Source organism: Crassostrea angulata, chromosome 2 (assembly GCF_025612915.1).
Source record: "Crassostrea angulata isolate pt1a10 chromosome 2, ASM2561291v2, whole genome shotgun sequence".
Taxonomy (NCBI): domain Eukaryota; kingdom Metazoa; phylum Mollusca; class Bivalvia; order Ostreida; family Ostreidae; genus Magallana; species Magallana angulata.
The window spans coordinates 34,608,495-34,632,731 of NC_069112.1; the positions used below are offsets into that span (position 1 = coordinate 34,608,495).

General features: G+C 33.1%; 1 protein-coding gene across 1 annotated transcript; it reads right to left on the reverse strand.

The window, feature by feature from the left end:
• Positions 1 to 9,952: 9,952 nt before the first annotated feature.
• Positions 9,953 to 21,181, reverse strand: LOC128170584 (uncharacterized). Its single transcript, XM_052836359.1, has 4 exons — positions 20,820 to 21,181; positions 12,593 to 13,036; positions 11,794 to 12,012; positions 9,953 to 11,666 (listed from the first exon to the last, which is right to left on the reverse strand). Exons 1-4 carry the CDS (start codon positions 20,820 to 20,822, stop codon positions 11,421 to 11,423), a joined length of 912 nt encoding a protein of 303 aa, XP_052692319.1. The 5' UTR covers positions 20,823 to 21,181; the 3' UTR covers positions 9,953 to 11,420.
• Between the last annotated feature and the right edge of the window lie 3,056 nt (positions 21,182 to 24,237).

The window sequence follows — 24,237 nt, forward strand, 5'->3', positions numbered from 1 at the left end:
CGTATTTTTAAAGCAAAATAAATATTTTAATCTTTATTAACTGTCAATTTATGTGTTCACATGTCGTTTTAATTATGAGTTGATCAGTTTTATCAATTAAAAGTCAGATCACAAAGCGATCTAAAAATTGCAGTAAAAACACGGGTCTTAGGCTAAGCATGTTGTGAATTGGAAGACAGACCCGCTTGGGGCTATTTGTCGTCCGGCACGTGCCGTTATCTCAAGCTGAGAGAAGTTTCAATTTCATGCAAGTAAATTTACAAAATTCAAATCTGTAGGAGATTAAACTATTTATTATCTAAATTCTTAATACAAATTTGTTTGACAGTTTGCATTGATAAAAACTATATACATTAGGTACACGTATATGCAAGTGTTATATAATGTAGTAACTTCCGATTATCCTTATGATCCATGTAAACTGTAATGCAATTTCAAAATTTCATTTTAAAATGCACTTTAAGAACACTGGGAAAAAATTCCGCGGAAAATTTGTGCCTGCGTTCATAGCGTAAATTAATGCCACGCGGACAAAGGTACGTCTACAGTTAGTCTTTCATTTCTGCAATTTATATTTGCCTTACCATAAGGGTGCTTTGTGCCAAATTTGGTTGAAATTGGATAAGTGGTTTTAGAGAAGAAGTTCAAAATGTAAAACAGACAGACGGACAAAATGCGCTCAGAATAGCTCACTTCAGCTTTCAGCTCAGGTGAGCTAAAAACTATGAATGCAACATTATGGCGCGAAATCCTGCTATTACTGTTAACGCATCGAATGAACTCATCCATTGGCAGAGATCCATGGGGAGGGGGGTCTGATGAATATTTTGACATTTGTTTTGTAACAGCTACATACATGTACATATGTATAATAAACTTTGGGCAGGATGTTTTGAAAGAAATCTATCGAATTAAGAAACACACTTGATAAGTAATTGTTAAATGTAGTAATGTACATTAAGTAAGACACCCGAGTTATGATACCTTTTCAAGATTAATGAAATCGCCCAACTGAACGAAAATCGGGTCACACCCCGCTTTGGCGATTTACTTCCTCCAGTAAACATTCCAGCTGTATAAATATATTTGTTTTAATCCAAACTGATGACATTCTTGTAATAATGAGAATCCAACACCAATTATTACTTACATTGTACCGTAATAGACAAATATTTTACAACTTGTTGCGATGAACCCCTCCCCCTTTTCCACCGTTCAAATATTGCTGATCTATATTTAAATCAGGATTACACACGTGCACTGGATGGTGAACGTCCCTTTTACTAGAAAACTCTTATTCGCTGTTGTTATTACATGCCATATAACATTTTTAACCGGGTTTTCCAACGGAAAAATCCGGTTATTAAAATGGTGAAAATGGCGGGCGGGCGGGTGGCTGCCAAAAGGGTACCCTCATTGTACGGATAACTCCTCCTACAGTTTTCAAGATAGGAAATTGTTGTTTTGCAGATCAATTGTACATATATCAGAGGTGTGCATATTGCTAGGATTTAGATTTCCGATATTTTATCGAAAAAATACTAGCTTTTGAACTTAGTCATTTTTTGCAAAATATTGCATATAGGGTACCCTCATTGTACGGATAAGTATTCCTACAGTTTTCAAGATAGGAGATTGTTCTTTTGCAGATCAATTGTACATATATTAGAGGTGTGCATATTGGTAGGATTTAGATTTCTGATTATTTATAAAAAAAATAACAACTTTTGAACTTAGTCATTTTTTGGCAAAATATTGCATATAGGGTACCCTCATTGTACGGATAACTCCTCCTACAGTTCTCAAGATTGGAAGTTGTTCTTTTGCAGATCAATTGTACATATATCAGAGGTGTGCATATTGGTAGAATTTTGATTTCTGATTATTTATGAAAAAAATACTAGCTTTTGAACTTAGTCATTTTTTAGCAAAATGTTGCATATAGGGTACTCCATTTCACTGGATACGGGTTGACATGGATTATGGATTTAGATCACATAAAAGAAAACCCGGTTTGCTGTCACATTGACAGCTTTTCACTTGTCATCAATTGTGAATGTAAATGCTGACATCTTAAACATGCATCGGTTAATTTTTTTTTGTGAAATATCATGATATTGCTTGTCCCACTGTCTGCACTGCTTCGGAGAATGCAACTTTGAAATCTTAGATATGCCTGACGTCATGATGTCAGGCAATAATGCACAAGTATTTGTAGCTCATTTTAATCCCAGAAATGATATGGACCGCACCTTTCTAATGGTAATAAGGAATTTTCACTAGGGTTATCAGACAGTGATGGGTCTGATGGAACCTCACTTTTACAAGGATCACCTCACTTATGACAGCTTTTCCACAAGCCCTGCTCTCGTCTACGATCTTCTGGATAAGGGGACTCACAGTACTGGTACGGTCATAAAAACTCGAAAAGGGATGCCTTCCAGTTTCAAAACCACACCAATTTAGAAGGGAGAGATTCGCATGAAAACGCGGGGTGGTTTCATGGCAATTCATTGGTTCCCCACGGTACGAATTTAGATTTGATTCTCCACGGCGTCGTTTGACGGTTAAATACCCCCCCCCCCCTTTCTCTGCAATATCTATACTTCTAATGAAAAATATTATCTGCCACAGATTTGTTTAGACAACAAATGGCAAAGGGCGAGTCATCTTTATACCAGCAGTTGTTGAAAAATAGAGCAGTCGATCTGGGGGACCAATTTATTCTTCAGTTTGAACCCCAGTCCAAAAGTCTAAAAATGTCTTTCACTGTCTTGTCACAGCAGCGGGTATTCTATGGTTTCATATTTCAATTAAAAATTAAACTGTTTTAGTGTTGATGAATCGCAAACATATGGGTAAACTTATTTAAGATTCAGAAAATTGATGGTAAATTATGAAAACCCCATCATGACTTGTACAGATTCATAGTTAGAGCTCTGACCCATTGCGCTACACTGTTGGCTAATGATTTTGAGAAAAAAAATAATTTTACTTGATTTACTTGATTTTATTTCGAAAGAAAGTATGTCACAATATTGGGGTGTCCAATCCCCCTTTAAACATTTCATAATTGTTTTTCAGTTAACGCAATCATTTATTACCGCGAAACTTTCCTGGTTCAACAAAAAAAATGAACAATTTAAAATTCCATCAGCAACTCTGTCAGAAATTGATAGGGGGATACATGCAGGTTAGCAGAATCAGACATATAAAAATGGTGCCTGTACCGCACAGAACCTTAGCGAGGCTCACCGAGAGGCATTTTCCGTCGGTCAATCCAGATGGGAAAAGGAAGAAATGCGTGGTGTGTGCTGGAAATGAGCGTTTCAAGAAAACACGCATATAGTGGTGGTGTCAAGACTGTGAAGTGGAACTGTGTATCGATCGCTGCTTTAGGCTTTAACACATCCGCATTTATTTCAAATATAAGGGGAAACCGTTCTGACATATCATGCAAAGCTGACATAGGATTCAAACATTTGAAAAATTCTTCTGAAATGCAGGTCACCATAGAGCCTGAATCAATCAGTGCTTTGGTCTTGACACCATTGAAAAATATTTCAGTATCAATGGATTCACCAACTTTTCTAGAAAATAAAATGTCAGTATTTTGTTGATTTGTTGCTCTGATGGGGCTTTCCTTAACTGCATCCTCTGTTTGTCCCACAACAGAAGATGATATTAGTATGAATTGTTACCTCCAACCTGACCAGAGTTACCAATTTTAGTCTGCTGGTTGCGCGATTGATTCTGCTGCTGGAAATGCCTCCTATGTTGCTGCGATTAGTTTCCACTGCCTCTTGGGTAATATCTTTGTCTACCCTGAAAGGAGTCTAATCTGGAAGAATTTTGTGGATTTTCATTGTTTGATGAAACATTTTGCTCTAATTTACCCGTTCGATCATCAAGCTTTTTCATGTGACCAAGGTGGGCGCCATTGTCACAGGGTCGTAAATCACACGACAGGGGAAAGGGGAAAATGAAAAGCAGAAAGAGAGAGAGAGAAACAGAGAAATAGAATTGTTGAAAACAAGTACCCTTAGCTATTGCTCTCTAAATGTTGTAATAATTTGTGAAATATTGCATCCATTATATGACTGATTTTTTTTGCATTTTAAATACAAAAAAAAACTGGAAGATTTAAACGAAATACAGACGTAATATACGTTATACTTACATGTCGAATTTAACTTATTTCTCTGCTTACGTTGAAACAATGTAAGTTAACTACCGGATGAGATGTTTTACTTATATATGATAGAAATAGGTATGATGAAATATTGAATTTACTTAAAGTTTACATTTGGTAGAGTAATGAATACAGTATTTGTTTGCATATGAAATAAGCAGGTGCGACTTTTTACGTTGCAGTTCGACGTCACTGTATGGCAGGATGACGTTAAAGATCGGCCTAGAAAGGGTTAAAGCTTCGTTTTAAGTAAAAGGCTATTTATAAACTAGAGACTCTCGATCCTGCTACGTGGAAACAGCTGAATGGATAAATTTTAATGCATGTAAAAACCAGCTTGTGGAGAAAAATCAACACAAATGTTTACGACAAATTGGTAGACAATATAAGTACCAATATACAGTGAATCGTACTTACGGATTTACCCCAATTTTTTGTAAGTCGCTTTTGATTAGTAAAAATTTGCACTATTTTGATAATTTGAGGAATGTTTCAACAATATCTTTCATAAACGAAATATCTATTTCAAGCCCAGGTAAGAACCTTAAAGTATATGACATAACAAGAGATTTTTCTAAAAAAATGTTTATGATTTAATGTCATTAATCACATGCGCTGATGCAATTTAAAAAGATCAATATTAGGATTCGCCCCTCACGTGATTACAAAGTACATATTATATTCTTCGATAAAATTCCTTAGATACTTTCTAAACTGAACTTTTATTCTGCAACTACATCGACTTCAGACAAGGCCTGCGAATTTGACGTCGCCTAGAAAGACTGATTCTGATTAGACGATGGGGACTATTTACCAAAGAAATGGAGTTTAACATTAGCTTTCATTATTTATGGTTACATGGAATTAATGTTAAAACGGGCTTGGTCCCTGTGTATTACATATACTGTAGAAACAGAAATATTCGTTTGGGATTTAATTTTGTTATTTTCGTTGGCAGCATAAATCAACAAAATTAAATCCATGACGAATTTTTTTTTTTTTTTTTTTTTTTTATTTGCAATTTTTTGTAATTACATTTTTCACATTCATACATACACAAACACACATACCATAGATTATAAGTAATTATACTATAAAGTTGATACAATCAGGAAAAAAAACTATATGACTTCTGCTCTAGATCTTGTATATATTAAACATCACAGAAAAGATTTTTCCATTCAGACCATATTGTATTATGTTTGTAAAAAGAAGAATTTCTAATTGCTAGACAATTTTCAATTTCATATCTATAAAGTAAATGACACATTAGTCCAGCAATGTTTGGGGTTTTTTTATTACAAAGACATTGAAAAATATACTGTTTGGTAAATAAAATTAGAAAATTAATGACTAAATTTGACTTTGAGAGAGGAGCCTCTCCGAATAATACATTGATTACATTAAAACCAACTCTCTTTGAGACAGTATTGTAAATATGCATACTCAAACTATTCCAGATAGCAAGTACAGTAGGACAAGATGTGAAAATATGTTCAATGGTTTCAACTTCACTCTTGCAGAAAGTACAAGTGTCATTATCTACTAATTTTAACTTTTTCAAGTAAGCTTTAACTGGGAGAAGTCTATGTAATGTTCTATATTGTAACCATTGTATAGAAGAGTCTTTAGTGACCTTGAAACATATTTTAAACACATCCTGTAAAATTAATTCCGGATATCCTCTTTGTACAATAGTGGAATTCCATCTTCTAATTGATGTTGGTAAAATACCTACTGTATTAGTATTAATTAATTTGTAAATATGCTTGGTACATTTCTTGTATAAAAGAATTTCAACACAATGATAAGGAACAAAAGGACCAATGCTATGGCTGTAGGTTTCCTTACAGAACTTTGAACCTTTTACAAACTTTGCTACAGCACTAATCATACTGTTGTATTGCATAAAACATATTTCAAAATTGAATTTCTTTTCAAAATCAGATTTTGATAGAAATGATCCATTTTCATATAAAAAGTCTTTCACAATTTTAACACCTCTTCTGTACCATTCTTTATAAAACACAGGCTTTTTATCCACCTTAATTTTAGAATTAAACCAAACTGGAGCATATGTTATGTTATCATTTGAAATTCGACTTTGGTTAAAATGTGTATTCAATACAATAAGCCATGACTTCAGAACATCTCTCCAAAAAGTGTTGGTACAGTTGTTCGAAAGATTTTCATTAAAAGCATCACCAAAATCCAAAAATCCAGACACAATATCTCCAAACACTGCTTTAAAAATACTCAACCAAGATTGTCCCCCCTGCACTAGTCTTTGTATCCAAGAACACTTTAAAGAAATTATAAAATTATTCAAGTTCACCATATTCAAGCCTCCTGCAAAGAGGTTTTGTGTCACGACTGAGCGTTTAATTTTATCACACTTGGATTTCCAAATAAATCTAAAAAAATCATTGTTCAAAAAATTAATTGTTTCTATTCTTGGATTTGGTAATGAAATAAGTAAATGGTTTATTTTTGGAATAATAAGACTCTTAAGTACAGTAAGTCTTCCTATGGGAGTAAGAATTCGCCTTTCCCATTGTTGGATGAGTGCAGAGATTTTTGGAATTTGAATATTATAATTTAATTCTGGAATTTGTTCCAAGTCAACAGAAAAATGAATACCTAATAATACAAATTCAGTGGCTCCCCAATCTAATTTCCATCTAGAGTGATGAAAGACTTCAGATGAAAATTTTTTTGAGCCAAACCATATAATTTTTGTTTTTGAGCTATTAACTTTCAACCCCGATATTTTTGAAAATAATTCTAAAGTTTCGAGAGCATTAAATAAAGATGAAGCAGAACCGTCAAGAATAAGGGATGTATCATCTGCATACTGGGATATTTTATGTTCTCTATCATACACAAAAATGCCTCTAATATCTTTATTTTGTTTAATTAGTATAGCCAATATTTCAGCACAAAGAATGAACAGATATGGGGCTACAGGGTCACCCTGACGACATCCTCGCTGTATTTCAAACTGTTGCGACAGAAAGCCGCTTTGGAGAATAGCCGCTTTAAAATTTGTATTGAGAATTTTTACCCATTTGATGATATGATTTCCGAATCCAAAAAAAGGTAACACCTTATAAATAAATGACCATGAAATTGAATCGAAAGCTTTTTCAAAGTCAATAAGCATGAGTAATCCAGGGATATTCTTGACTTCTGTATAAGACATAAGATCATAAATAAATCGTGTATTTTCACCAATGTATCTACCCTGTATGAAACCAGTCTGAGTATTAGAAATAAGTAAATCAAGAGTAGATTTTATCCTAAGACTGACACATCCAGATATTAACTTGTAAAAAACATTCAATAGTGTAATTGGTCGCCAATTTTTTAGGAATTGTCTAGGTTTGTCACCTTTAGGTAGGCATGATATAACTCCTAACCTCTGAGACACTGGCAATTCTCCACGTAAAAATATTTGGTTAATTGCTTTTGTTATATAGTTTTTAAGATCAGCCCAAAAGAACTTATAAAATTCAGCTGTGAAACCATCACTTCCAGGCGACTTGTTATTTTTCATGCTTTTTAAAACACTTAATATTTCACCTTCACTGAAGTTTTTATCTAAAATTTTAGATGTTGATTTATCTAATTTTGAAATATTATGAGGCTGGATAGTTGATTCTAAATCTATATCAGAAAGCTCATGATCTGCATTTTTAAAAAGATTCTCATAATAAGCTTTCACCTCATCCATGATTTCTAACTGATTATATAAAGTCTTCTCTTCTGATACTACAACTTTTTTAATAATTTTATTAAGAAAATTTCTTGACTCTAAATGACAAAAATATTTAGTAGGTTTTTCTCCTTCATCTACCCATTTTGCACGAGAGCGTATAAAGTGTCCTCGTAATTTTTCTTTTCTGAAATTTTCAAGAGCTGCTTGTTTTTCCTCTAACAATGAAAGATCAAATACATTACTATTTTCTAGCTCATTAATATCTGATATCAGTTGCTTTTCTATCTTGTCATTGTTCTTCTTCCTATAAGATGAATAAGAAATTGTCAAGCCCCTTATTTCCATGAGAAGAATTTCCAAAAATGCAGACTCATCTATAGAGTTTTTATATTGATCTTTAACTGACTGAATGACTTCTTTAACTTTTTCAACATAAGTTCTATCCCGAAGTAAATTATTATTAAATTTCCATAGCCCTCTACCTCTTAAAAAAGTATTAAATTTAAATTCAAATACAACAGCAGAGTGGTCTGACCTATACCCAGATTTGATCGAGACATTCTCAACAATATTTGAAAGATTTTCTGAAATCAATATATAGTCAAGTCTCCCTTGTTTTAATGGATTTCTCTTTCTTCATGTGTAAGCTTTTTTATCAGGGTTAAGAATACGATAGTAGTCAATCAGACATAAGTCGCTCATAATTTCTAGCAATTTTTCTTTAGCTTTTGGATTATTAACATGTGAATAATTCTGAGTGTCAAGAGTTTGATTGAGGGCTATATTAAAATCACCACAAAGAATATAATAGTCATTGTCAAACTCTAAAAAACATTCACGTACTTCTTCAAAAAAATCTGGACAGTCAGTGTTGGGACCATAAATATTAATCATTGTAACTCTATTGTCATCAATACTTAAATCCAAAGCCAATAAATTGCCATTACTGTCTTTCTTTTCTTTATGTAACTTTAATTCAAAATTATTGTTAAAAAAAACAGCAACCCCTCGTGAATTTGAACAGAGAGAATTAAAAATGCACCTATAACCCCATTGAGTTTCAACAATAGTCTCAAGATCGGACGTAAAATGGGTGTCCTGAAAGCATATGATTGAATACTCTTTAGATTTGTAAAAATTCAACACATCTTGTCTTTTGGATGGAGTACCGAGTCCTTGACAGTTTACTGTTGCAATTTTGATTGTATCAACCATGATCTGATATGGAGACTAAACAGACATTCATACTACACATTCATACAAAAAGGCCTAAAGAAATCAAAGTACTGAAAGTACTGAAAGCCGGGCTTTAAGGTTACAAATTACACTTCAATGAAATGTTTAATTTGTAGAGGGTATCAAAACGGTTGTAAAAGAGACTTTTAACAATAATGTGTGCTTGGTGCAACACAAGGGAAATAAATATTAAGAGACTTTTTGTTCAAGTAGAGAACACACTTAGCTACAGCTGTAGATCTTGTACTAATTATTCAACTTGACATACTGCATTTAATAATTGCCAAGAGAGGTAAGTTTTCCATATTATTACTTTTAACCTTGCAACAAGGAGAAAAACTACAACAAAGGATTTTTTAAACAGTTTATTTACAAAATTATCTTCATAGTAATCAAACAGAAAAAATGCAAGTCAAAAAAATGGCAGAATCACATATATTGGAGTAAATGTGAAGAAATTCTTTTTTTTTTACATTTTTTCTGTTAAATTCAAGCAAGTAGTTTCTTGTGGATGAAGAGGGCAAAATTACACTGTTTTCAAAGGCATGGTTAAGATTCAAAATAAAAATGAATTTCTGTTTTACAATATGTTTTATTTGTAGATTTAGTAGAGATTAGTTTGTTCATGTAATAAGAGGACATAGTTGCCATTTTACAAACAAGTAGTTAGTTCAGGCAATTACATTATATTTGTTATTGGTTCATGTATGTAACCTGTATAACTTTGTATTGAGAGAACAAATAAAAAAATCTCTTGAACATGCAGTTAACCGAGTCTTTTTTACATGTATGGGACTTGGAAAACTAAATTCATGAATTAAAAGAAAAGGACAAATATAAAAATGTACAGAAGTAGACAATGTTTTTATCATCAACTTGTTACCTACATATCTACCAAAAAAAAAAAAAAACGAACAAAGACAACAATATATATACACATAATGACTAAGATCTCATCATTATCAATCCTGAGCATATGCACATAATGAGAGTGATCTCATTATCATTAATCCTGAGCATGTACACATAATGAGAGTTTTATCATTATAAATCCTGAGCATATACACATAATGAGAGTGATCTTATCATTATCAATCCTGAGCATATACACATATACACATATTGAGTGTGTTATCATAATCAATCCTGAGCATATACACATAATGAGTTTGGTCTCCTCATTATCAATACTGAGCAAAATTCATCTGGCACCATACAAAAGACATTGTATACTCAAAGAGCCAAGTAACTAAATTTTAAAAATGTTCACTAAAATGACATTAGAAAACCAAAACTAATGTTTGTCTTTCTTCAACATCTGAGCTATGTATCTACTCAATGACCCCCTCCTCCCAAAAAAATGACATAAAAAAAAAATAAAACACATATACAAGAACAAATATATACAGATAATGACTGTGGTCTCATCATTAGCAATATTGGTAGCACCATACAAAACACATTGTACAAATTTACCATCTAAAAAAATTAAAAAAATTATTGAAAATTTTTACCAAAATTCCACAGTCATTAAACAAAAATCCAATAAAAGCAAGATGAAAAGCATTTCAATACAAGGAAACATTAATGGCAGTTTCAATATCTCGAATCTAAGAAAGGGTTACTAAGTTATCCTTGTTGAATGTACAAAGAATGTCTAAATTCTAACAAATACATAATTATCATGAAAAGGCACATGCATTGTATTGTAATGAAAAAACAATGCTTAGTTCAAAATACAAGGACTTAAATGTTGGTTTTTTTCCAAATGCACACCACATGTACAAATCTTACACAATCAGTTTAGGTTGGGCATTGAAAAGTTAATGTTTTAGCAATTGTTACAAGAATTTTAAGTATTTCAATTAAATGAAATGAAAACTTCAACACAGATCAAAATAATATTCAATGTTTGGCACATTAATATTATGCAAAAATGATTTGAATAGAGAACATGTAAAAAAAAAAATAGCATCATTAGAATAAAAATACAATGTTAATCATTGAAAGGGTGTTGACAATAATCTGAAAAAATGAGAAACAAGTTAAGGCTTGAAAATAGTGCCAAAACATTTCATCAAGACATGCAAAAGAAAATGTGTCTGAAAAACAAGTGAACACAAAGCAAAATACAAAACAGACCTCTTGTATAAACAAAACAAGATGGGATGTTGTGATGATACAAGCAGTAACATGAATTGTTGCAAATAGTATGGGAATGTATGACACATTCTGAACACACAAAAAAATAAAATCCCATGTATATTCAAGAACCTAAAATTTCATGGCAATCAAATCACTGCCCTTAAATGTACACTGTACTACTAAAGTTGGGCTACAAAGGGAAAGTAGATACTTTTCAAGGTCCTTTTCTTCACACTCAGGAAAGGCATCCAGGAGGGACTTCACCGGTGCTGTCACAACTCTGTCATCTTTCAGCAACAGGGTGGCAGTGTTCTTGTCCTCAATGCACACAGATTCTATCTCCCATTTAACATTTTCTTCTGGGCACTCTGTTTTCTGTTTGAAAAATGAAATAATTTTTATTGAACTTTATTATTTACTACAGATTTAAAGATTTGTAGGACATCAGGCAACATTTATATAATGAAAAGTAACAAATGTATAGAAAGAGAGGCAAACTTACAGTGATTGTTGTCCTGGACGTGGTAGATAAGGATACCTCATTTCTGAAGGTGTTTGTAATGCAGTCAGAGACCTCCACGTAGTCACCTGGTCTGATGGTCTGATCAGCTAGATTTCTCCACAATGCTATCTTGCATTTTTTGGTGGAATCCTCCAAGAAGATGTTTTTCACCTTTACATTTTCTTCATTTTTGACTGTTACCAAACGTGTAGCTTCCTCCTATAATACATTACAAACAGATATTGAACAATTGAATTTATTGCAAGCTTAAAATTTTTAATGCTTTTAAGCATATTTAATAATAATTATGTGAATGTATTTTATACATAATTGAATAATTATATCCTTTTATAAGAGTTTACATCTCAAGAAAATGCATCAAAATATGATATTTACATGTAAGCTGTCATTGCATAATTAACAAAGAAGTGTGGAATGTGTGCACATAAAGTAAAATGCTAATACTGTACATGAAATCCTAATTAGTATAATTCATAGGTTTGTCAGAAGTATGAAGCCTTTAAATTCGGAGTTAGGTTAGAAAATTAAGGCTATTACACATGCATATGGTTTAAGTATTGTACAGTAGTCCTTTTTAAAATGACAGCAATTTGTCACATTATATATGTACATCATGGGCAATGTTAGATGATAGTGTGAATACAGGTTATTATTAAGAAATGGATGCAACATTGAATATTTATGCATAAAACTCTGAACCATTACTAGGAAATAATTCGAGAAGGTAAAGTTATTGAAAAAACACAGGTGTCTTTCTTACTACTGTTTCGATACAAACCTGAATGATTTTCCCACGGACGGACACTTTGGTTTTGGTGGGAGATGCCAAAGCTTCTTCCACAGTTTTCACATCAGCAGGGGGGGGATGCAAAATAGCCATCCCTTCCTTCTCCATATATGGTGGGAGGTTGAGGGTTTTTGGTGCAGGAAATATAACTGTCGCACTTGTTACAGCTATCCCATCTGGCTTGCGAATGATGTTTCTCAGAATAATGGTGGTGCCAGCTTTAAACCTGTGAAATTTTTTAGCATCATAAACCACACATTTGACCACTTTGGAACTGTCTGCAATAACAGTGTTCATCAGCTCTCTCTTTTCCTTCTTGTCATTGATATAAGTTGTTGCTGGGTCACTACAAAGGACTTTCACAGTCAATTTCTTTGGATAGGGAGAGTGTCCCACAACTGCTTTCATTATTGTAGCAAGGTCTGTGTCAGAACTCTGTTGATGTAAAAAAAAATGCACTATGCAAGTTTAAGTTATATGCACAAATATCAATGAGTTAGCTTTGAATATATATATGAAGATTAAGTAAACACAAGTATTGACATATTTCTTTTTAAAAATGATTTGAATATATTACATGCAGTATTGAAAGTTGATTTTTTACCATATTATAATATCATATCTAATATTTAACACTGAATGAAGATGATAAATTAGTAATACTGTTTCATAATTTCAGTCTTATTGCAATAAAAAAAATATTATTGATAATGTGAAAGGTAAGGTATAAAACATACTATCTATAATTCACTATTTTAAAATACCGGTAGATTAACAACACATGGTAAGTACCACATCAGATGTAATATTTTTGTTTGCTAGTGTATAACTTATGCTTATAATGTAATTGCATTTTCATTAATTATGGCATAAACTGGCTTGTGATCAGAGAAGTAAGACTCTAATGTACCATATGCAAGAAGATCTGACTTTGAAAAATTGATGTAAATATGGTCAAGACAAGAGTCATAGTCTGTTGTAACAGAATTCAAAAGCTGAATGAAGCCAAAGGACTCACAAATATATTGTGCAATTTGACTACCTTCCAAAACATTTTGATTGAAATCTCCCATAATAACTGTGCAGTCTTTCAAACACACTTTTTTTACTATTTCTTGGAAAAGCTCTTTGCAAACTTTGAGAGTAGCAGATTTGGGGGGAAAGTAAATAAAAATGATATTGATATGCTGTACTTGCATTAAAATCAACTCAACCCCAGCTATACAATGACCTGAGAGACTTGCAACATTGCATTTGCTGTAGACTGCCATTCCATGGGGACATTTTTCAGAAACAAAGAAGGAATTGTACATATCTAAATTGTATAAATGTTTGTTTTGTAAAACTCGTGTTTCACACAATCCCAATATATCAGCCTTGGTGATATATCTGTCTTTTCGTATGTCTTCAATATGCTTCTGTAGAGATCTGCAGTTTTGAAAACAGATGGTAATACTTCTTGATATTCCGAGTTGTTCTACATTAGGGATGCTTAATTTTGTTCCACAGTTTTGTCTAAGACGAACCATTTCCTCTTGTACTTCGCTTGAAACACAGATTTTTTTTTCATTCAAGTTGAGAATATATGCAGAATTCAGGTTTTGCACTCTACTCAAACCAACATAATGAATATGTTCTGTTTTTCTGCCTTCAAAGTTTATCACAACTCCCTTTAAAGTTGAGCCTTGTGATTTGTGAATTGTCTTCCCTGCAGCAACTTGAAGTGGAAATTGGCGTCGAGTAACATAGTAAGTTTTATAGTGCTGTAAGGTAAAACTTCTTGTTGTTTCTAAAATAGGTGTCCAATCTGAAGGAATGCATTCAATAAATAAATGAGCATATTTTTCACGCCAAAGCTTTCCAGTTGATTTGTTTTCAAACTTAACCCAAATGATACTGCATCTTGTGGAGTTTTCAACTCTGAAATCTAATAATTGAACAATACAAGGAGAACCGTTTGTCATTCCATCTTCAACATTTATATTTACACATAATTCATATTGTATACCAACACCCACTTGCAAATTTTTTTTTAGTCCCATTGTTTTTGATGGATCATCAGGCACTTTATCTAGAATTTTTCTTCTAAGGTCTGTAGAAATTTCACCAGAAATACTGTCTATGGCATCAACTGATGTTTTCTGTGCTTCTGAAACACTTGCAAGTACTTCCATGTTATGTTCTGTTGATGCAGCACGGGTAGTATATAAATGAGGCAATTTCTGAGCAGATGCAGAGAGATTCTCTTTTACAGTAATTCTTGTTTTGAGTTTATCTATGTCTTCTGGAATCAAATGATTTCCTTCCCTAAGTCTGTTCAAGAGCTGTGCAAATTCTAAATCATCCCTCTGTCTCATTATTTTTTCAAGTTCATAGAAAGAAAACAGGTCTTTCCATAAATTTGTTCCAAGAACTGGAAGTCCATCACACCTTTGTTTAAATATCCAAAAATCCATCACTGGTTTCAGTTGGAAAAGATCTCCAACAGCTACTACACTAATCCCTCCAAATGGTTTTGTACATCCTCTAATTTCTTGTAGTCTTAAATTAATAAAATTGAACATACCACTACCAACCATAGAAATCTCATCAATGAAAATCACCTTGACATAATGGTACTTACATCTCATTGTGTCCAATTGCTGCATATCTAAAGGTTTAAATTTAAATCCCCTACCAACTGGAATGCTAAATGTGTTGTGTATTGTGTTTCCTCCAATGTTATGAGCAGCTTTTCCTGTTGGAGCACAAAGTAAAATTTTAAGATGGTCAGGGTTTTCTCCTGGGCGATGATTGTAATATTTTAGTAAAGCCTGATACAAAGCTCGCAGTACTACACTTTTTCCTACTCCTGCGCCTCCAGAGAGGAAAATGTACAAAGGATCAGTCTCTGTCTTCAACCAATGATATACATGGTAGAAAAATTCTTTTTGTTGAAGATTTAGATTTTGAGCAAGTGTTCTAAATGCATCATCACTCATTTCATTCAAGGGTAAACAGGAATCATCTAATTGCTTTCTTGTGATACCAATGTCTTGACCAAGATCATATGAACACGGTTGCTCACAGGAATTGGAAACCTCATTTACAGATGGATCAAAACAACCATACATCCTTGATGGATGGTGGCCTTCAATATTATCAATGAGTTCTTGGTGATCAATTTGAGGCAAAACAGGATCTCTTATAGAATTTTCAAAATCCTCAGAATATTCGGTAATTGCTGTTTCTAGCAATTGTTGGTCAATTTTTTCATATTTCTGTTGATTTAGCAATATAACACCTTCCATTTTATGATAACTTTCATAAAAAGAATTGCATTTATTCATTAAGTCACACTCCTCATTTCTCCATGATGTAAACAACATTAACAGCTGTCTATAATGTTCTTCATTGTTTTCATTTTCTGATACCTTGTTGTAACGCAGAACCTTTTGCTTACTTCTTTTTCTTAATAATGTCCCATCTTTAAATTCTATAATTTCTGTTTTATTTTCTTCTTCACTTTCACTTTCACTAATAGTGTCATCATTATTTTCAACATCATCTTCAGGCAATTCACTCTCTGCAGATGCATATTTATTTTGTCTAGCAGAATAAATTGTGTCAAACCAGGACACAAAATCAGCATATATACAGTCATTCAATTTTTTAGGTCTTCGCTTGTATTTCTTCAAAACACTATCTGCCTCAATGTTGGTTGAATTCTTTGGTAAATGTTGCAAGTCTGTGAAAGATTTTAATAAAGCAACTCTCTGTTCTGCTGAATTTGTGTCTATGAATACAACAGACCTTGTGCATTTCCTTAAAGGCATTTGCAGGACTAGATATACAGCTTCTTGAGCTCCAATTTCTACATGAGAAAGAAACTGATTTCCTATTTTTCTAACCTGTTGCCTGATATCACTCTCACTTGATCTAGCCTCTTTACATGCTTGATGTAATAAATTTGACAATCCCCTTTGTCCTTTTGAGATGTATGACACTATGTAAGATACGCATGCATATGGATCAAGAATAAATTGAATATCCATGTTTGCTTCCCAACATTTTAATGCAATAGTGTTATAATTGTTGACTCTTGTTTCACAAGGTAAGCGTTTGAGAAAAATTTTGGGACTACATAATGATGACCTCACAGCCAATAAATAAGTATGAAGATCCATTTCTAATTCTTTCAAGAAGTCGGAGAAACTCATAACATCAACATTATTCATTTCGTTCATTAAAGTAGCTACCTTCATAAAATTTTTCTCTGCAAGCTTCTTGTCATCATCATTCAATGGCTCTAAAATAACAGTTGATGGCATAGGAGGGATAGGGAAATTGAACCTGCAAATTGCTTTACCTTTTTTCCTACAAGTTCTTGCATGTCTGTGTGTCTGATAATTAACAAGACTTGGAATTGTTATGTCTTTTTTGCAGGTGACATAGTTATCAATGAAACTGATAACATCTGATAAATGAGACTGACCATATACAGGAGCATCTTTTATCCATATGAGAAGGTGGATGTGAGGTGATCCTCTTTGCTGAAACTCTATTCTACCAAAATAGTCAGCAATTTCTCCAATTGGTTGAGAGTGGCTTTTCAAGACAGAATTTAAGAAACACTGGATTCTATTGTCAAAGTATCTGGCACAGGTTACAGGATCAGACTTTATTAATTCACACTTCTCTTGCCATGTCATTTCAATGGTCTCTTGTTCTGTCAATTCTTTTTGTTTAACTAGTTTAGCCAAACACTGAAGTAAAGGTACCCATCTAGTCTCCGCAGCTGAGAAAGAACAGAACCAAGTTGGTACACCAAGTTGTTTGATCATTGCAAAAACATCTTTTTTTGCACTCTCCCAGTATGGTGGGGAACCTCGAAGTTTTCGTAACACTCTAAATCCTTCATCATGCATAGCAACATCATCAATGAAACCTGGGGACAAGACCTGTTCAACTGTAATTCTTTTCCCATTTGTTTTGCATTTTCTCATTGCCAAAGAAACTTTGTCCTTTATCTGCTTGATTTGTAATTTCTTTAACTTGTAGAATATATTTGGGAGATTCATAGCAACTCTTCTGTCAACATTTCTTAACTCCCATTTACAAATTGTGCTGTAGTGCAATGGTACAGTCCTACAAGTGTTATCTTGTCTAGATGTGCCACAGTAAATTGTTGGGAAAGCCAAGAATTCTGAAAAAATGTCCTGAAATAGTCCCAAGGGAGTTTTGCCTTCTCCAGGTGCTAAAGAAAGAATTTGGTTAAATTCTCTAAAATCTGCTGGATGAAGCAAAGTGTCAAAATTTCCAGTTGGTCTGTTTTCAAAATGTTCATCCTCTGTCCACTGATCTGTTTCATCTTCACCAGGACTATCCTCTTTCTGTATTCCAGCATCTACTCTTAACAAATTATCATCCTCAGTTAATTGTTGGTAGTTGTTCATCCAATTCTCATCAACTTGTATTCCTTCATTTCTGAACAACAAGCTGTTGTTAACCAACCACTTTGCTGCTTCAAAAACCTTGTTAGGTCTGATCTTTTCAAATGACATATGATGTTTATAAGACATTTTCCGTTTAAATTTCAGAAGAATGGTATCTTCATCACACTGCATCCTTGGTAATATTTTAACAGTGGTGTTTACATCTGCTGGAACATTAACAACATTTCCTTTTAAACTCAACTGTCCTCCACGTGGCATTTCTCTGATTTGCATAAATGCCAATCTAGGAGCAACTAATCGCTCTTCCAATTGAGTTAGCTTAAGTTCATCAGGAATTTCAGGAAATTTTAAACCATTTGCAACTGAACATGCTGGAATTTTCCCAGATGCAAGAGCACCAACACAAGTCTTACAAACCCATTCTTTATTACCAACACTTTTGTAACCTGTAAGGCAAGCTAGCATTAGATCTTTATGTTTGAATTTTGTCCTATCTACTCTCTGAACAGAGTGTTTGAAGTAAGTCTGTGTGCATGATGAACAAATGTATAAAGGACCATCTTTAATACTATCATGAAAGCTATTTCTAATAGCATTTGGATTGCACACTTGATCATTAAGATGCATTCTTTGATTTATGACAGTGCTAAGATTTTCCAGAATTCCTGTCTTAAATTGCTTTGTCTTTGTGTGATCATCCATGTTTGTATTAGCTGAAGATCTTTTTCTTTTGAAAGTATGTGATAACTTAAAAACATGCAAATCAAACTGCAGCTCCTCAAATGGCAAAGAACATGAAGACTTTACTACATCTCGTAAGTGAAAACATAAATCTGCAAGACAGGAACTTTCGCCTAAAATGCATGATCCATCTGAACAACTTCTGCCATTTTCATCTCTGGCATGAGAATCAAACACAAAAAACTTTTGCCCATTATAAAATATGCCTATTGCACTTCCTTGAACAAGCAAAATGTAATATGCAAAGCCACTGCCACTATACGAAGAGAGTATGGCATTTTCAAGAGAAAAAACTGACATATTCCCCACAAATTGTCCGCAAATTACACCACTAAAAGTTTGCAACACTTTCACTCGAAATTCATAATTAAAATTATGATCTTCAAACACGACCTTCTCTGGTAGTTCACTTGGATGCAAATATTCATTTGGACTTAAAGTTTCCTTCTGTATTTTCCTATACAGTCCATCCCCTTGCTTCAACACATCATATAAATCCTGTTTAGTCCAATCATAAACATCTAATGTACAAGTTTTTAATAAAAATATCAAGCAAATGGAAACGCATTGTTTACCTCTTGATAGCAATGGGAAAATATTGGAACCTTGATGTAAATCACCTTTGCACAGGATTTTAAACTCCATTGTATTTCAATCAATCTCAAACTAACATTTCAAACAATTCTCTTTAAATTTTAAATAAATTCATTTCACTTTTTCCAGTCTTACAATATTACAGAAAATCTTCAGACATTGGATGTTATTAAAAAATATTTTTCTTTACGATGGCATTTTTTAAAAAAAATAATTAACTCTACTAATACATTGGACAGTATATAAATTGTTTTTTATGTAATTTACAAGAACTTCTGATATGCTTTAGCCTCAAACACTTTGAATATTTTGAACATAGTTTTCTCATACATACAAGTATATTCAAGCTTGAATGTTCAACTCCAAGAATACTGACAATCTGAGAAATCTTGCATCTTTTAAATTGTTCAACTCCAAGAATATTCACACTCTGAGAAATCTAACATCTTTCAAATTGTTCAACTCCAAGAATATTCATTCTCCAAGATTTTTTACATCTTTCAAATTGTTCAACTCCAAGAAAATTCATTCTTCAAGAAATATTACATCTTTCAAATTGTTCAACTCCAAGAATATTCATTCTCCAAGAAATTGTACCTCGTTCAAATTGTTTGACTCCCAAGAACATTCAATTTCAAGTTGTAATTTCAATTCAAACTCCAATATTTCTCACAATATAAGTTTGTTCACCTCCAACTCTATTCAGTTACCTTGTTCATTTATGAAATGTTCAAACCAACCCCACTTCTCAGAACACATTCACATGAAGACATGCCATTTCTTATAGCTGTGAAATTTTATAGCATTCTATGATCCGTGTCATTTCAAAATAAACTATACACAATGCTGATATTTTCTTCACTCTGATTTTTTTTTTTAAATACGAAACAAATTAAGATAATTAATTTCAATCATTGTCATGGCCAATTTTTGATTTACAAGCATTTCAGCATGGCGGTAGGCGCTCACTTATAGCGTCAATGGTTCTAAATATTTTCGCTTACAGAAAACAAATTTAATACATAAAATTTTTACTGGATGAAACTGATGGTAGTCAAATATCAATACTACAGTTCACGACTGACAGATAAACGGGAACTCATTATGGCGGTACGTGCCCACTAGTCGAAGCGCACAGTCGTTTCGTTCACAGAAAGACTATCAATGTGTTATGAACGAAAGAATAAGAATAAAATTAATAACACTATATGAACAACATAACTTCGTTACATTAAAATTGTGAAAATTATGGTTATAATCATGTTCAGCTAATAAACACTATAATTTACGAATGAGGGATTGACGGGTTCTAAATTGACCTATAGCCTATATATTCATGCAATCGGTAAAATAACATACATTGATCTGCACTCTGTCAAATTTCCTATCAGCTTTGGAGAAACAATATATCAAGTATTTACATAAATAGCTAATTACATGATACTTACCATGTTTAGTATTTCTTTCTCAATCGAATATGCCGCTGTTTGTTTTGTTTTTCTTCTTCCCACGCTTCGGAAAGTAGTTCGCGATATCCCTGCGCAGAATGTTTATGTGTCCAAATATTCAATCTCGTGTGTATAGCGTTGATAAAGATTTGGCAATTATAAATAAAACGATTTTTGCTTGATTTCTCAAAAATAAAACAAAATAGCACTTTTATTACATAGCTTGGAGAATATAAGGATAACTATTTTGTATATCGGAGGTTTTCTTCTTGAAGGCTATTAGGTTTTTTGTTTACTTTGCTATTTATAGTAAGAACGGCGATTGGGACGCCTACAGCCAGGGCTTTTAGCAAAGCCCGGCTAAAAATACAACGGTGTAAAATACAAGAATGGTTTAAACAGCACTAGTTTTAATAACACAAAAACGTTCCTGGTAGGTACATGTACTCACGTCCCGTTGAAAAAGAGTTGACTGAAAAACAGCACAGGGTTGCACGACACCGGAAGTCAATGTAGAGGAACATAAAATACAATTGTGATCGGACAACAAGAAAAGTTCCGGAAAAAAAGTTTTTACGCATCGTATTCATCAGCGTCCCTTCAGGTTGCTCTGCACTTTCGCATCAATGTCATCGAATATGTCAAATTTTACGCGTCTTTCGTTACTCAGCTTCCCAAAAACAGATCCATTGAAATACCAAGCGGATGTAATTTCTGGATGCTTTAATAAAGCCGTGATGAGTTCTGTGTTTGGTCTGGTCACGTCATCAACTAACTTCATTCCGTGTCCAAGCTTTTTTACATCTGACCTCTTTTTCATAACCCTTGCCTTGATGTTTGTGTTCAGGACTTTAACAATAATGGGTCTGGGTTGATCTTTTCTACCTGGTATTCTGTGTGCGGCAATTATTTCTTGATCGTCTAATTCAACATTTGCCTTTTCTTTGAGGAATTTTTTTACCATTTTCCAAGTATTTTCTTCATCATTTTCGGTAACTCCCACAATTTTGAAATTATATTTTCTTGAGTATTACTCGTTTTGATTGCTGAGTTTCATAGCTTCTCTTGATACAATTTCTGTTTTATGTAATACTTGCTTTGATTCGCGCAGTTCTTTGTTAGTACTGGCTAGCTTTTCTCTGAGAGTTTCGACATCTTTTTCAAGGTTTTCAATGTTGTTTTCCATTTTTAGAATGTTTGTGTTGTAACATTTTTCTAGTTCTTCACACTTTTTGTTTATTTCGTCTTTAATTTTAGTTTCTATTTTTTGGTTGTTTTGTTCGACGATCCGTTTAACAATCGAAGAGACCAAAGATTCCAGCTTATCGTCTTTAATTGTTTTTTGAAGTTCCATTTTGACCTCTTTGATGTCCTGTTGTATGAGAATTAGAGTTTTGTTTACCTCGGACATAGTGCCGTTATCACAGGTCTGCTCCGGGGTATTTTCAGGACCGATTTCGTCTGTTTTTTTAGTGGATTTTTTGGTGGCATTTTTTTAACAAAACTATCCAGTGTATTCATATACAAAAACACTGCTTAGGATAAGTTCAAGATAAATGTAAACACAGTAAGCCACGTATATATGTTATGAATCGATTGTCCAGAGCACTACTCACCGGTAGTCAGAGAATAAACAGTTTTTGTTCATAAAACACAAAATGTAAGGAAATATAAGATGAAACTCTCAAAATATACCTTGAAAGTCACTGATGTGAGAATTGTAAATCCGAAAAGGATCACTAATGTGCCGGTATCGCGATATCCTGACTATTTTTCCTGAGCTCTTCACGCACCTGTTACCAGCACTAGCGCCATCTTTGAACTCCATGACGAATTTTAAAACCAAAGCAAAGTGATTACGATATAACGAAATTAAATGCCAACGGAATTTTATTTGATTAAAAACAACTAAATTTTGACCCAACGAAAATATGTGCTTCTACAGTATTGTGATCCAGCGAATGGTAAATGAATGGAATTTAATTTTTTCTAAAACATAAAAGATTGTATTTAAGTTTTGATTTTCATCGATTTGTATAATTTTAACATTTTATGATATGTTGTATACACTGAATAAACTGAAGTTAAAGCTAACGTTAATCTACTAAAATCTTCATCAGCTCTAATGCTTACCCAAAAGGAGCTTTTCAAATAAAACAAAATAAGCAGACATAAAAAATAGATCAATAGAATAATTTGTGGTATATAAGAGGCGTAGTGGACAATGCACTCGCTTTGACCATTGCGACCCGAGTTTGATCCCGGTGATCGACATTGGTTGTATTTGATAGGATGTGGTGGCCGCCCGCTTGGACACGTTGGTTCTTTCTGGGTACTCCGGCTTCTTCGAACACCAATGACCCTTGAGCCAACGAGATATATTCGTTGTAGAATAGATAAAATTCAGTTTTTTTTTATATACGGTGCACGTTTAACCGGATGTTGACTGAACAAGGGTTGAATTCGTCCATCCAACAAAAATTTAACTTCAAACTCAAACGAATTAAATTGTACAGCCTGTCAGTTTTACTAGACATCAAATGAGTTTTAGAAGGCCGAGCTTTGTTTTTTCGGTAGAAACATTAAGTGTACCAAAATTCTTTATTTTTCATCCATATGTAATTTACACCAACTCTAGTTTGTGCAAAGTTTCAAGAAAATCGACCGTCTGGTTTTATTTAGGGGTCATCTCAAAGTACGGGTACATTTACTATAGGAATATATAAAATATGATCATATCTGCGGAATACATTATTGACACTATCAGCCTAACTCAATTATTCTATAATTAAAGGTCCACTAGTCAAGCTTTAATTAAAGTACAAAACTGTTTCAGGCATTTTTTATACAGCGTGTAGAACTGGTACACTATCGATTTTTGCAAATCATTATTGATCCATATAGACATGCCTCTTAAAGGGGCATAGTCACAATTTTGGTCATATTCTATTTATCTGTTTTTTATTCTGTACAATGCTATAGGAATGCATCTCCAATGACCAAATGAAATTAGAGAGTCAGTTGTGAAGTTATAAGGGAGATACCGGACTCATAATTGTTTTTCATGTAAACAAGGCTCGTGCCCTGCTTTTGTTTACATTAGTTCAATATACCAGTAAACGTTCTTTTTTAAGCTGATTTTTCTATCTTCATATTCAATTCAAGTATGAATAAACAGATCTTAACGTTTACCACATTAATTTTCGGTCTAAAACTGAAGTTTTCAGTTCAACGTTCAAAATGTAAACAAACGCTTTGTTTACATTGCAAAAAATTGTAAGCCCTTACTCAACGAATTACACTTAAATTTTTGTTGCCTAATTAAAAATGCCTTACTGAAGCATTGTAAACATTAAAATCAGGAAAATGATTTTTATTTTCAAAATCGTGACCATGCCCCTTAAATAATGCACAAGAC